At 42.0% G+C, this 11,416-nt stretch overlaps 1 protein-coding gene across 1 annotated transcript; it reads left to right on the top strand.

Moving 5' to 3' along the window:
• Positions 1 to 1,310: 1,310 nt before the first annotated feature.
• On the top strand, positions 1,311 to 11,343 carry NUP43 (nucleoporin 43). Its single transcript, XM_082302406.1, has 8 exons — positions 1,311 to 1,440; positions 1,826 to 1,948; positions 2,203 to 2,280; positions 3,186 to 3,363; positions 4,940 to 5,075; positions 5,976 to 6,127; positions 8,886 to 9,008; positions 10,257 to 11,343. The coding sequence occupies exons 1-8, from the start codon at positions 1,321 to 1,323 to the stop codon at positions 10,469 to 10,471; spliced, it is 1,125 nt and encodes a 374-aa protein (XP_082158532.1). The 5' UTR covers positions 1,311 to 1,320; the 3' UTR covers positions 10,472 to 11,343.
• Positions 11,344 to 11,416: the final 73 nt, after the last annotated feature.

Below are 11,416 nucleotides of genomic sequence, written 5' to 3' on the forward strand. Positions count from 1 at the left end.
CACAGGTGAAAATTTGTCCAAGCCACTGTTAAATCCATCTGAAAGAACCTCTGAGACCCGGCAGCATCAGCTTTGGAAAAAGATGCAGCAGAAAACAAAGCTGAAAAAATCTTTGTGAGAAAGACCCTTACCGGACTGCAGTGACTGGACCGATAGTCTCATCCTCTGAAATGACAACTGACAACATAACTATGTCAGCCTTTAGTTTACAACTAACCACTGAACTTTTCATTGCATAGTTGTTTAGGTCTCAAGTGAAATACTAGAAAGGAAATACATGTGTGTTCCTGTTTGATTTAACAAACTATTTGGGACAAAAAAAAAATATTCTGTTTATTTCTGTATAGGTAGGAATCTGGCAGAGCAAGGAGAGTATCACTTCGAATTATCCGAGTTTGACCCCAGCCAGCAAGTACCAGGCAGATATTTGGTCACATAAGACCTACAAAACCCCCCATCCCACCCCAGGGGGAATGGGGAGGAGGGCTGGAATAAAACAAAGGTAAAAAACATGGGTTGAGATAGTAACTTCTCTCTTAATGACTCTAATATTTAAATCAAAGAAGATAAATAGCCTGTCCCTGGGCAGCAATTGGTCCCTCACGGCCAATGCCCCCCAGTTTATATAGTGACTGTGATATTCTATGGCATGGAATATCCCTTCGGCCAGTTTGGGTCACCTGTCCTGCTCTTGGCTTCTCGTGCACCTGCTCACCGGCAGAGCGAGGACTGAAAAGCCCTCGACTTGGGGTAAGCACCACTCAGCAACAAGTAACGCATCAGTGTGTTATCACAGTATCCTCACACGGAATCCCAAACACAGCGCTGTGGCAGCTACTAGAAAGAAAGTTAACCGTGTCCCAGCTGAAATCAGGGCTTACTTAAAAGCAGATGTAGACCAGAGATGCTTGGTCGCCGTGTAAGTCACTCATTTTGAGAAAACAGACGTTGGTGCATGTCATGCAAAGGTGACACACAGACACAACGTTCCGGGAGACGCGGCCCAGCCGAGCAGACAGGTAACACAGCAGCACGATCACTTCTTCCTGTATTTCCTCCTCTCCGGACCCGACCAGCAACCGACGCCGAGCCGATATGCCGGTGCACCAGCACCAGGCGCCAGGCAGGGCACACCAAGTCCCGATAACCGCGGGCAGCTGGCGCCGAGCGGCTCCCACAAGCGGCGGGGCCCCGGCCCGCACGCGTCCCGGCCCGCTCGCGCGCGCCCCCGGCCTGTCCCTCCGCGCTCGCCGTCGCGCCGCAGCCAATCAGCGCGCGCGGCGCGGGGCGGGCGGGAGCGGGCGCGGGGCGGGCGCGGCCATGGAGGACGTGAGCGCCAAGTTCGTGTCGCAGAAGATCAGCCGGACGCGCTGGCGGCCCCTGCCCGCCGCCGCGCTCCAGCCCCCCGACATCTTCGCCACCGGCTCCTGGGACAACGAGGTACTGGCTGGGCGAGCCCGGAGGCGTGGCGCGACCTTCCCGCCGGGGCGCGGGGCGGGCGGCGGCGGCGTCGCCCCACGCCGCCTCGGTCCCCCACGCGTCCGCCGCTTGGTGCGGGAGAGCGGGGCCGGAGCCGGCCGTGAGCACTGCCTGGCTCGGCAGTCCTGCCCTTCGCTGATCTGCCGTGCTCGCGTCCCCAAAGAAGCCGTGGGGCCGCCCCGCCGCACGGCAGCGTTATTCCCCTGGGCAAGCGCTTCCCTCCGGCCGGCGGCGGCTTCCTCGGGAACGGTGCGCAGCCCGCAGCCTATTGCTTTCCCTGGCTGAGGCTTATCGCTAGGTACTTTCAAAAGCATTTTCGAGTAAATGTGGTGTCGTTTCCGTTCAGGATAATAGGGTCTCCATTTGGTCTGCTGGCGACCTTGGAAATGCGGGCCTCAATGATGAATATCATGGAGAACCTCATCTGCTGTGTGACATCCAGCACAACGGTGACGTTATGGATATGCAGGTAAAATAGCTGTGTTGAACAGATCCGTATTTTTTAAGGGCTTGTCACTTAGGAGAAGTTAAGTGAGAGTGAGCTGTCAAAATGGTGAGATTGGCCAAATATTCTTATGAAAGAAAAGGACAAAACCGATCAGTATTGCTTTGTGGGTTTCTTTTTTTTCCCCTCGACCTACCAATAATTTAGGTTACTCTAAAATCAAAGTTATCACCTTGGTACTAACGTTGACTAATAGTGTTCTTATTATCTCTGTCTAGTTTTTGGATCAAGAAAGAATCGTGGTTGCCTCATCAACAGGAACTGTAACTATATTCCGTCATCATCAAAATAACCAGGTATGTAACATGCACTGGGTTTAAGATGCTATTCTCTGTAATACAGGTCACTTTGATCTTAGCATAAGAAATATTTGATTGCTAAAAATATTTCTTTTTAAAGTCTGTTAAAAAAAGCTCTGACTTCATACATACAAGGAAAGAAAAAAATGTTTTGCACACATGCCACATAAACTAGATTCCAGAGTGAGATTGGGATATCTCCTCCTGTATCTGTAACCAAACAGCCCATTCATTGAAAACTGATACTTTTAAGAGATTGGAGTGTTTTGGGGCAGTGGGTATTAAAGGACTTGTACCTGCCTTATCAGAGTTTTTGCATTCTTGAACTAAATGACTCATGTTCAATTCTAACAAATTATAAATGAATTCTCATGAGTGTCACGTGAAGGAAGGTATGTAAACTCTGTAGTCTTCTGCTTTGAATATAAATCACTGAAAATAAATGCATAATTACTGTATATGCTCACAATGACACAATAAAGGCGAATGTCTGTTAATAATTTGGTGTGGTACCTAAAATAAACTAAGTTCTTGGCAATCAAGATCTGAATCTGACCTTTTATTTTCTAAGGGCCTCAGTTCTTTTCCCCTGTCCTGAGGAAAGATTGAAGACATCAGTCTAGTGAAAGACATTTTATAGTCCATCGTGTTCTTTCTAATTGCTAGATCATGTGAAAATGGTGGTTCAGATAAGAAATAATTAACGTTTTGTGGAAGGGTTGTGTGCTTAAGAGTTAATGAAAATTTAGATCTCTTGATTGATATCTGTATAGGAGGCTCTCATTCCCATGAGATAGTGTGGCTTTCCTGGAGCTTGTTTCTGGTTTCATGAGTATTCTGAAAGCTTTGTTCTATCAGGTTCATTATTTAAGACCATAATTTCATGTCTGGTTACTATTTAGACGTTATCTGCCAACCATCGGTGGGAGAAAGCCCATTATCACGTGGATCAAGACACATCTGGTGGTGGAGCAGCCTGTACCGGAGTCGTCTGCAACAACCCAGAAATTGTCACTGTTGGAGAAGATGGTAGAATAAATCTCTTCAGAGCTGACCAAAAAGATGCAGTAAGAACTATAGGTATGTCAAATATCTGTTTAAATTAGTTGTTTGGAGGGGGTTGTTTGGTTTTCAGCTTATTATAACAAAACAAAAAAGTTAGTTGAAAATTGATTTCAGTATTCCAGGTTGAACATGTTTCTTCCAGATTATTCCTATACCCATCCAGAATTCAAATACTTAAAGCATATTTCAGATATATTTCTGTATTCATCCAGGTATTTGTAAGTTCATAGTTTCACAGTAAAAGTTGGAGAGGGACAAGAGAATATCTTGGAAGATGCTCTCAGGTTCTTCAGGATGGAGTTCTGTGGTGTAAGCAATCTGTTTAACTGGTTCCCAATACAGTGACACCTTGACATTTCCCAGGCACTAAGCTGAATTCTTAACATGAAGATAGAACTCTTGTACCTCATTCAGCAGTTGTCAAGGAATGCCTTGGTATTTTTGTTATTGTTTAGTGGATTTAAGAGTACAGTACAAAGTGCATAGGTTTGTAGTCAGTTAAGGTAGGGAAAAAACCTCTAAAGTTAGAGATTATGTAAAAATCGTTTGGAGCCATAGAGGCGTATCATTGCTAAACCACTTAGTGTTAGTCTGTCATAAAACTTTAAATCCTCTAGAACCTCAGTGTTCAGTAAGCTAACATTTCTTTTTAATGGTGTTTCAGTGAGTTTTTTTCTTCGTCTCTGCTTTCATTTAAACAGTAGGCAGAAAAGTCATTCAAATATCTGTAACCAGACATAGATGTAACTTTTTTGTCTGAATATCAGAAAATGTTTCCATCTTATGCAGAAAGATAATTTGCTTATATTTTCAATACAGGCTTACACAAAGAATTTTAAAATATTTGAGGTCAAAGTAGACTTAACAAAGTTGCCCTGTCATAATAAAGATGAAAAATTTATATATAGTAGCAGAAATAAAAGAAAATAGTGTGTTTTTTCAGAAGGCCTCAAAAGTTTCACGTCAAAGCTGTGAATTGTTTGACACTGTAAATTACTCTGACAAAAAGAAGCACTGGAGAAAAGGACCTGAAAAAAAAGAGCCTTGCTATTTAGTTGTTAACAAGCACAGCATAATTCAGGTTTAACTTGATCGCACACTGACAGTTCAGAAAAGGTCTAAAAGTTGGTGAATTAAGTGTTTCTGCATACAGTTGCTTAATGTTCTCAGCCAGAGTTACTGTTTCTTGTGTTCAGAACTCCATTATGAAAAGCTCTATAGCTGCTTCCTGTCAGTAGGTGCTGGGCATATAAAGAAAACTTCTGAAAACCATAAACTTGGCTGAATTGATTCTTCTTCTAGGAACTACAAAAAAGAAATCTTACAAATCAACAAGTAGTTCTGTAATCACCAGAGCTAATTTAATACAGATTCTTACAGATATGTCTCAGTAGTGTTTGATGTAGTAAGCAAGGGCTCCTCTTTCACAGGGTATTTGCAGATACTGGACCGTCTCTGACCCTGAAACTACAGAGGTTATGAACATGTTTAAGTAGCTGTGTTCTGTTCTCTATTAAGAGTTATTTTGTTCCCATTAAATGGAGACTAGCATTCCATAGGTTTACCTGAATGCTTTCCTCATCTCTTGCAGACAATGCAGACAGCAGTACACTCCATGCAGTGACTTTCCTTCGCACAACTGAGATCTTGACAGTAAATTCAATTGGACAGTTAAAAATATGGGACTTCAGGCAGCAAAGAAATGAACCATCTCAAATATTTTCTTTGTAAGACTTCTACTTTTTTACTTACTTACTGAAAAGCATGTGCTACTTTATATAATTGGATTCAAGTCTTTCCTAATAGCTTCCTAACAACAGGATGATAAATTACTGATTTTTTTAAAAAAGGATTTTAATTTCTTTGGTATTCAAATAAGCAAAAGCAGACTACTTAATGGCTGAACCACTGTTGTGATTAAGCATTGTGCTTAGCTGGTCTGTTTTATGATTTAACTTTTGAGGGACTATTACACCTGTACACTTCTCTTTTTTGAGGAAAAAACTTTCAATCCTCAACCCAAAACTCTTTACCTGTTAATATTTGCTTTTCTTCACAGGCCTAATGTAAGCTTTCTGGCATTTGGAATATATTTGAATCGTAACTTTGTGCCTTACAAGGTACTGTGAGAAAACAAAATGAGCTAGATTTCAATCCTGTTGTTGTCTGTGTAATAATTCCCATTGCTGTTCATAGACTGTGGTTTAGGTACCAAATTTTGTTAGTGCCCAATTTCCCTTTTTAACTGTTAGTATATACTAAAACTATAATTACATCATGCCTCAGAATATTATTATTATTATTATTGTAGGTATATGTAGAGCATTATTTGCATGCAAGGCTCTCTCACTCCTGTAAAGCTGTCAGATGCTGTGTTGATGTCAGATGTGTACCATAAGGCACAGAACCTGATCCTCATGCGATTGTAGCTTCATGTTATTGCCATACCTCTGGTTTCCAGTAGATGTCATGTGCCTTCAGCCTGGGGTGGTCAAATGCTGCAGAAATTGAAGGTGCTGTTGATACTGGTACCTCACTTGTCAATGCTCCTAGGGATTAAGAAGGGGAAAATAGGAGCTAAATAAAAAAAAAATTTTGGGTTATTTGGTTGTTTTTTCTCTTTGCAGGGCAGGTGACAGAGTTCCATTGCACTGTGTGGATAGGCATCCCAATCAGCAGCATATTGTGGCCACAGGGGGCCAGGATGGAATGCTGAGTATATGGGACATCAGGCAGGGTACTATGCCAGTGTCCCTGCTAAAGGCTCATGAAGCAGAAAGTAAGTATCTGAAATGGAGGGGGGAGAAGAAGGTGGCATTTTAGAGAATTTTCTGGTTTCTGTAAAAAAAAGGTGTTGTGACTGTGGTAGAAAACAATCACATACTTGCTACTTCATTGACTCATAGAATGGTTTGGGTTAGAAGGGACCTTAAAGCTCATTTATGTCCAACCTCCCCTGCCAAGGGTAGGGACACCTTTCACTAGACCAGGTTGCTCAGAGGCCCGTTCAACCTGGCCTTGAACATCTCCAGGGATGAGGCATTCAGAACTTCTCTGGGCAACCTGTTCCAGTGCCTCACCACCCTCACAGTAAAGAATTCCTTCCTAATAGCCAATCTAAACCTACTCTGTCAGTTTAAGGCCATTCCCCTTTGTCCTATCGCTACATGCCCTTATAAGAAGTCCTTCTCCAGCTTGCTTGTAGGCCTCCTTCAGGTACTGGAAAACTGCTGTAAGGACTCCTTGGAGTCTTGTCTTCTCTAGGCTGAATAATCCCAACTCTCTCAGCCTTTCCTCATAGGAGAGATGTTCCAGCCTCCTGATCATCTTTGTGTCCCTCCTCTGGATTCACTCCCAACAGATCCCTGTCCTTTTACTGGGGACTCCAGAGCCAGATGCACTCCAGGTTTGGTCTCACAAGGGCAAACCAGAGGTGCAGAATCCCCTTCCTCACCCTGGTGGCCATGCTGCTTTTGAGACAGCCCATGATAAGATTGGCTCTCTGGGATCCTAGTGCACATGACTGGGTCATGTCCAGCCTCTCATCCACCAGCACCCCAAGTCCTTCTTGGCAGGGCTGCTCTCCATCTGTTCATCCCCAGCCTGTGTTGATACCAGCGGTTGCCTGGACCCAGGTGCAGCACCCTGCACTTCATCTTGGTAAACTGCATGAGGTTCTTATAGGCCCACTTCTCAGTCTTGTCCAGATCCCTCTGGATGGCATCCTGTCCTTCAGGTGTATCAGCCACACCACTCAGTTCGGTGTTGTCTGGAGAATTGCTGAGGATGCACTTGATCCCACTGTCCATATCATCGATGAAGTCATTAAATGGCACTGGTCACAGTACTGACCCCTGTTGGACACAGTTTGTCATCAACTCATCCATTGAACAGTTCACACATCAAACCCATATCTCTACAGTTTAAAAGGATGTGGGAGATGGTCTCAAAGGCCTTACAGAAGTCCAGATAAATAGCATATATAGCCCTTCAGTTGTCCACTGATGTCACTCTGTCAGGGAAGGTCTCTAAGTTGTTCAGATGGAACTTGCTCTTGGTGAGGCCATGCTGGCTATCTTGAATTGCTCCCTGTCCTTCATGTGTTTTAGCATAGCTTCTAGGAGGATTTGCTCCATGTTTTTCCCAGGACCAGAGCCAAGGCTGACAGGTTGGTAATTCTCAGGGCCTTCCTTTCTACCCTTTTAAAACATGGGTTTGTGCCTATCTTTCCCTTTTTCCAGTCCCCTAGTACTTCACCTGGCTGCCATAGCTTTTCAGGTGTGGAGAGTGGCTGGGCAACTACATCATCCACTTCCTTCTCTGGGATGCATTGCATAGATTTATGTACATTCGGGTTCCTTAGGTGATAATGAACTCAAGCTTCTCTTAAGCGGGAAGGACTTTGCTCCCCCAGGCCCTGTCTTGCAGCCCACCCACTTGAGAGGTATGGGAAGAGAGGTTGCCATTGAAGATTGAGGCAAGAAAGTTGAATAGCTCAACCTTCTCCTTGTCCAGTGTTACCAGTTCTCCAGCATTGATTATTGGAAGACATAAACCTACTTTGACCTTCTGTTTCTGGCTGACATACCTGTAGATGTCCTTCCTGCTACTTCTTTTCATCTTGCCATGTTCAGTTCCAGGTTCTCCTTAGCCTTCCTCACTCTGTATCCCTCCATAACCTTCGTCTCTATACCCTTCCCAAGATGCTTACTACTACTCCATGTGTTTTCATCCAGTTGGCTTCCTTCTCTGTATAGGAGACTCTTTTTACCTAAAAGTGAACTCTGTCTAAACTAAAAGTAGACTTAGTAAGCAATTCTTTAATGAGCTGTTAGATGCATTTGAACAGAATGGCTGTGTTTCTAGCAGGGTAGGTGTATAAATAGTCATGGAAGCTGGTGCTGTGTTAGGCAGATAAGAGTAAAGCAGAATGCAGATACTGACTTAAACAGGAGGAAGGGGAGACTCAACATTCGTTTGGTGCCTCCACAGTGCTGAAACAGCTACTCTCCTGGTAACTACATGAACAAGGTGACAATTAATTTTATGCTGAAAATTTTGTGATTTGATGTTACAATTACATTAGAGGAGTAAAAATATTTTTGATCTTAAATTTTACTGACTTAAATGTCTTCTGCAGTTGTGGTATTTAGACAAAAAATAATGTGTGTCCTGGGAAGGAATGCATGCTGTGTGCAGATTTAAACTTAATAGCAGGGATACATGGTAGTATGCAGAATGCCTGGATTCAGAGAAGACTTTAACAATTTTCACAGTACTGAAAATGCAACAAAAGAGCGTCTTTTTCTTTTTTTTTTTCTTCTTTTTTCTTTCCCCCTTTCCGCCTGCCAGCAGAGGGAAAACTGCAGTATATAACTTAGGATAGGGCTTTGGGTTTCCTACCCACACACAATTAAAAATGAAAGGTTTTGATGGAAGCATGGGTTCTTGTAAATGCATGTCTATATCATACTATCCAATGCATTGATCGAAGTACTTGAGACTTGTTCTGAAGTGGTTTTGTTTGATACTTCCAGTGTGGGAAGTTCACTTCCATCCCTCCGACCCTGATCATTTATTTACGTGTTCTGAAGATGGATCTCTTTGGCATTGGGATACTTCCACAAGTGTATCTGAAAAACCATCTTTTCTTCATCAAGGTAAGAATTTTTGAAGTCCATCTGCACTGAATTTGTCAGTTTGTCAGTGTTCTCACATGACCGAATTAATAACGCAATCTTAATACAGAAAATTAAAAGCAGGTTTCTTTTCTTAGAAAGCAAGCCCTGATAGGCACTTGAGGAAAACTACTTATACGGCAAGCAGTTGCACAGGGGTTTTTGTAGTCTGGTTTGGGTTTTTTTAATCTGCTACTCTCTGGCCAGTGTGTGAAGGGGCACATCTATGATCTCAAAGATAGATTGTGTTCACTTAAAAATCATCTGTATGTAGAAAAGAGACAGAGGCAGCCTGACTGACATTACTGAGTCTCTGAGGGAGTTACACTAAGTTAGAAAATTGATAGGTTAATGAGAGTGGAATTATGAATATACAATGCAGGGTAATAATTGGAACTTTCAGTGAATGAAACTATCCTTTTGCATGGTGGCAGGATTTTAAAGTTATGATACGGACTTAATATAAGCATTTATTTTCACATTCTAATCAGAAAGACTGCTAAGGGCTTGCTACTTTAGACTGCAAATTGTGGGGAAACTTTCAGTTGTCACCTGCTGCCTTTGGCCTCAAAGTTGTCATTCAAAGTAAAGTTTTATGTATGAAAATGATAGGATTACTGATTCAAGTTGCACTCCGCATGTTTTCAAGTATATGAAGTGTAAGTCTTTTAGCATCACTTCAGACACCTGCTAATTTTATGCTGAATGACAGTTCTCATAGTGTGAGACTTGAATTTGAATGTAAAATATTATGTGGGAAAATTCAAAGTGAAATATAGGTATATCACTTGCTGCAGAGTAAGTAGGGAGGAGGAGCAGTAGGGAATAAGTGTTATTGAAGCAAAGCTGAAAACCCCAAAAAGAGCAAAACACTTTAAAAAGACCTTTGTTCTTCTGTCTTTGCTTTAGTATCTGGCTAGAAAAACTTGCAGGTCCTTACGCTGTCTGTTCAGTGAGATGAGTACATAGCTGTTGTGATTTGTCTCAAGTGACTGCGGAGCTGGTAGAAGGCTTCTGTAATCACCTCAAGTACTTGATTTTTTTATGCTATTTTTTCCTTAAAATGAAAGAAATGACCAAAGCAATGACATCTCAACTAATCTCAAAACTGACTGAAATGTAAAATTCTATTTCCATTATGTCTGACCCGTATCTACTGTGTTTCTCCAGATTCTGAGAATCTATAAACTAAATTGAAACTTACTTCCTTGTCTTCCCTCTTTCCTTCAGGAGGAAGAAGCACTGCCTATCTTTCTCACAGTACCATTAACCAGTCTGTAGTAAGTGCCTGGCTAAGCAACGATCCGACCAAAGACCGCATGGAAATCACCAACCTAATTCCAAATCAGACTTTGTCTGTGAATAGTTTAGATGTTCTTGGACCATGCCTAGTATATGGTACTGATGCAGAGGCTATTTATGTGAACAGACAGCTTTTTGCATGAAGTGACTGCAGTATCCCTTTGAAGTATTGATCAGCTTGAACTACTGGGAAATGTCAGGTTCATTCTTAATGCTACTCGTTAAGTCTGTTTTTGGCGTGTGTGGGAGAGGCCTCAGCTTGGTCCTGGTGCTGTGGAGGAAGTGTGAGGTACCTCAGATTCTGACAGCTGTCACTTGTTGATGCTCCAGGATGGGTAACTGAGCAAGCTTACATGCTGTTTCTTCCTTGCTGCCTGCTTGGTTTTGACAAGCAGGAAGGTAGTCACTAAGGGCAAGATCTTCACTGTAAAGTGATGTCCATAATACACATGCACATAAAACCGAAGAAAAGGTAAACCCTGGATTTTTATTTTTCCCTGTAAAGATATTTTTCAAGTGTTATTTCTAAAGCGGAACTGTGGGGTTCTTGGAAATTCTTTTTATGTCACCTGAGAGAGATGGGGGGTTTTTTTAAGCTAACGTTTTTATATATATATATATATACAGGGGAATGTAACTTTTAATGTTGGTTCATGAGAGTTGGAAGGAAAACTGTTAAAGCTATGAAATGTGAAAGGTTCTGTAGAAATCTAAGCATTCTAGCAACATTATTTTGAATTATTTACAGCTTCATCATGGATGCTGCATGTTAAAACTTGATAATGTACTGGTAAATCTCCCAACTGAAAAGTGAGGTTTATAATTAAGGAGTCATAATTGACAGATGTGTTGGCTGTGTTTTCAGGTGTAAGAATAAGACTTTCTAAACTTGAGACAGTCTTTGTCAAAAAATTCACATCTGGTTTCTTGAAATCTTTGAAAAGTTAAATTTTATTATTAGCATTGTATCTGCTTTTTGTTACAAAGAACCCTTTCTCTTTTTAATAAAAAAGTTTTGCACAAGAGTAGTGGTCTGACTTATTAAAGTAATTCAAGTAGATGTGCGTGCAGGAACTTATTTGGATTGA

The sequence above is a fragment of the Coloeus monedula genome (genome assembly GCF_965178545.1).
Source record: "Coloeus monedula genome assembly, chromosome: 2".
Taxonomy (NCBI): Eukaryota; Metazoa; Chordata; class Aves; order Passeriformes; family Corvidae; genus Coloeus; species Coloeus monedula.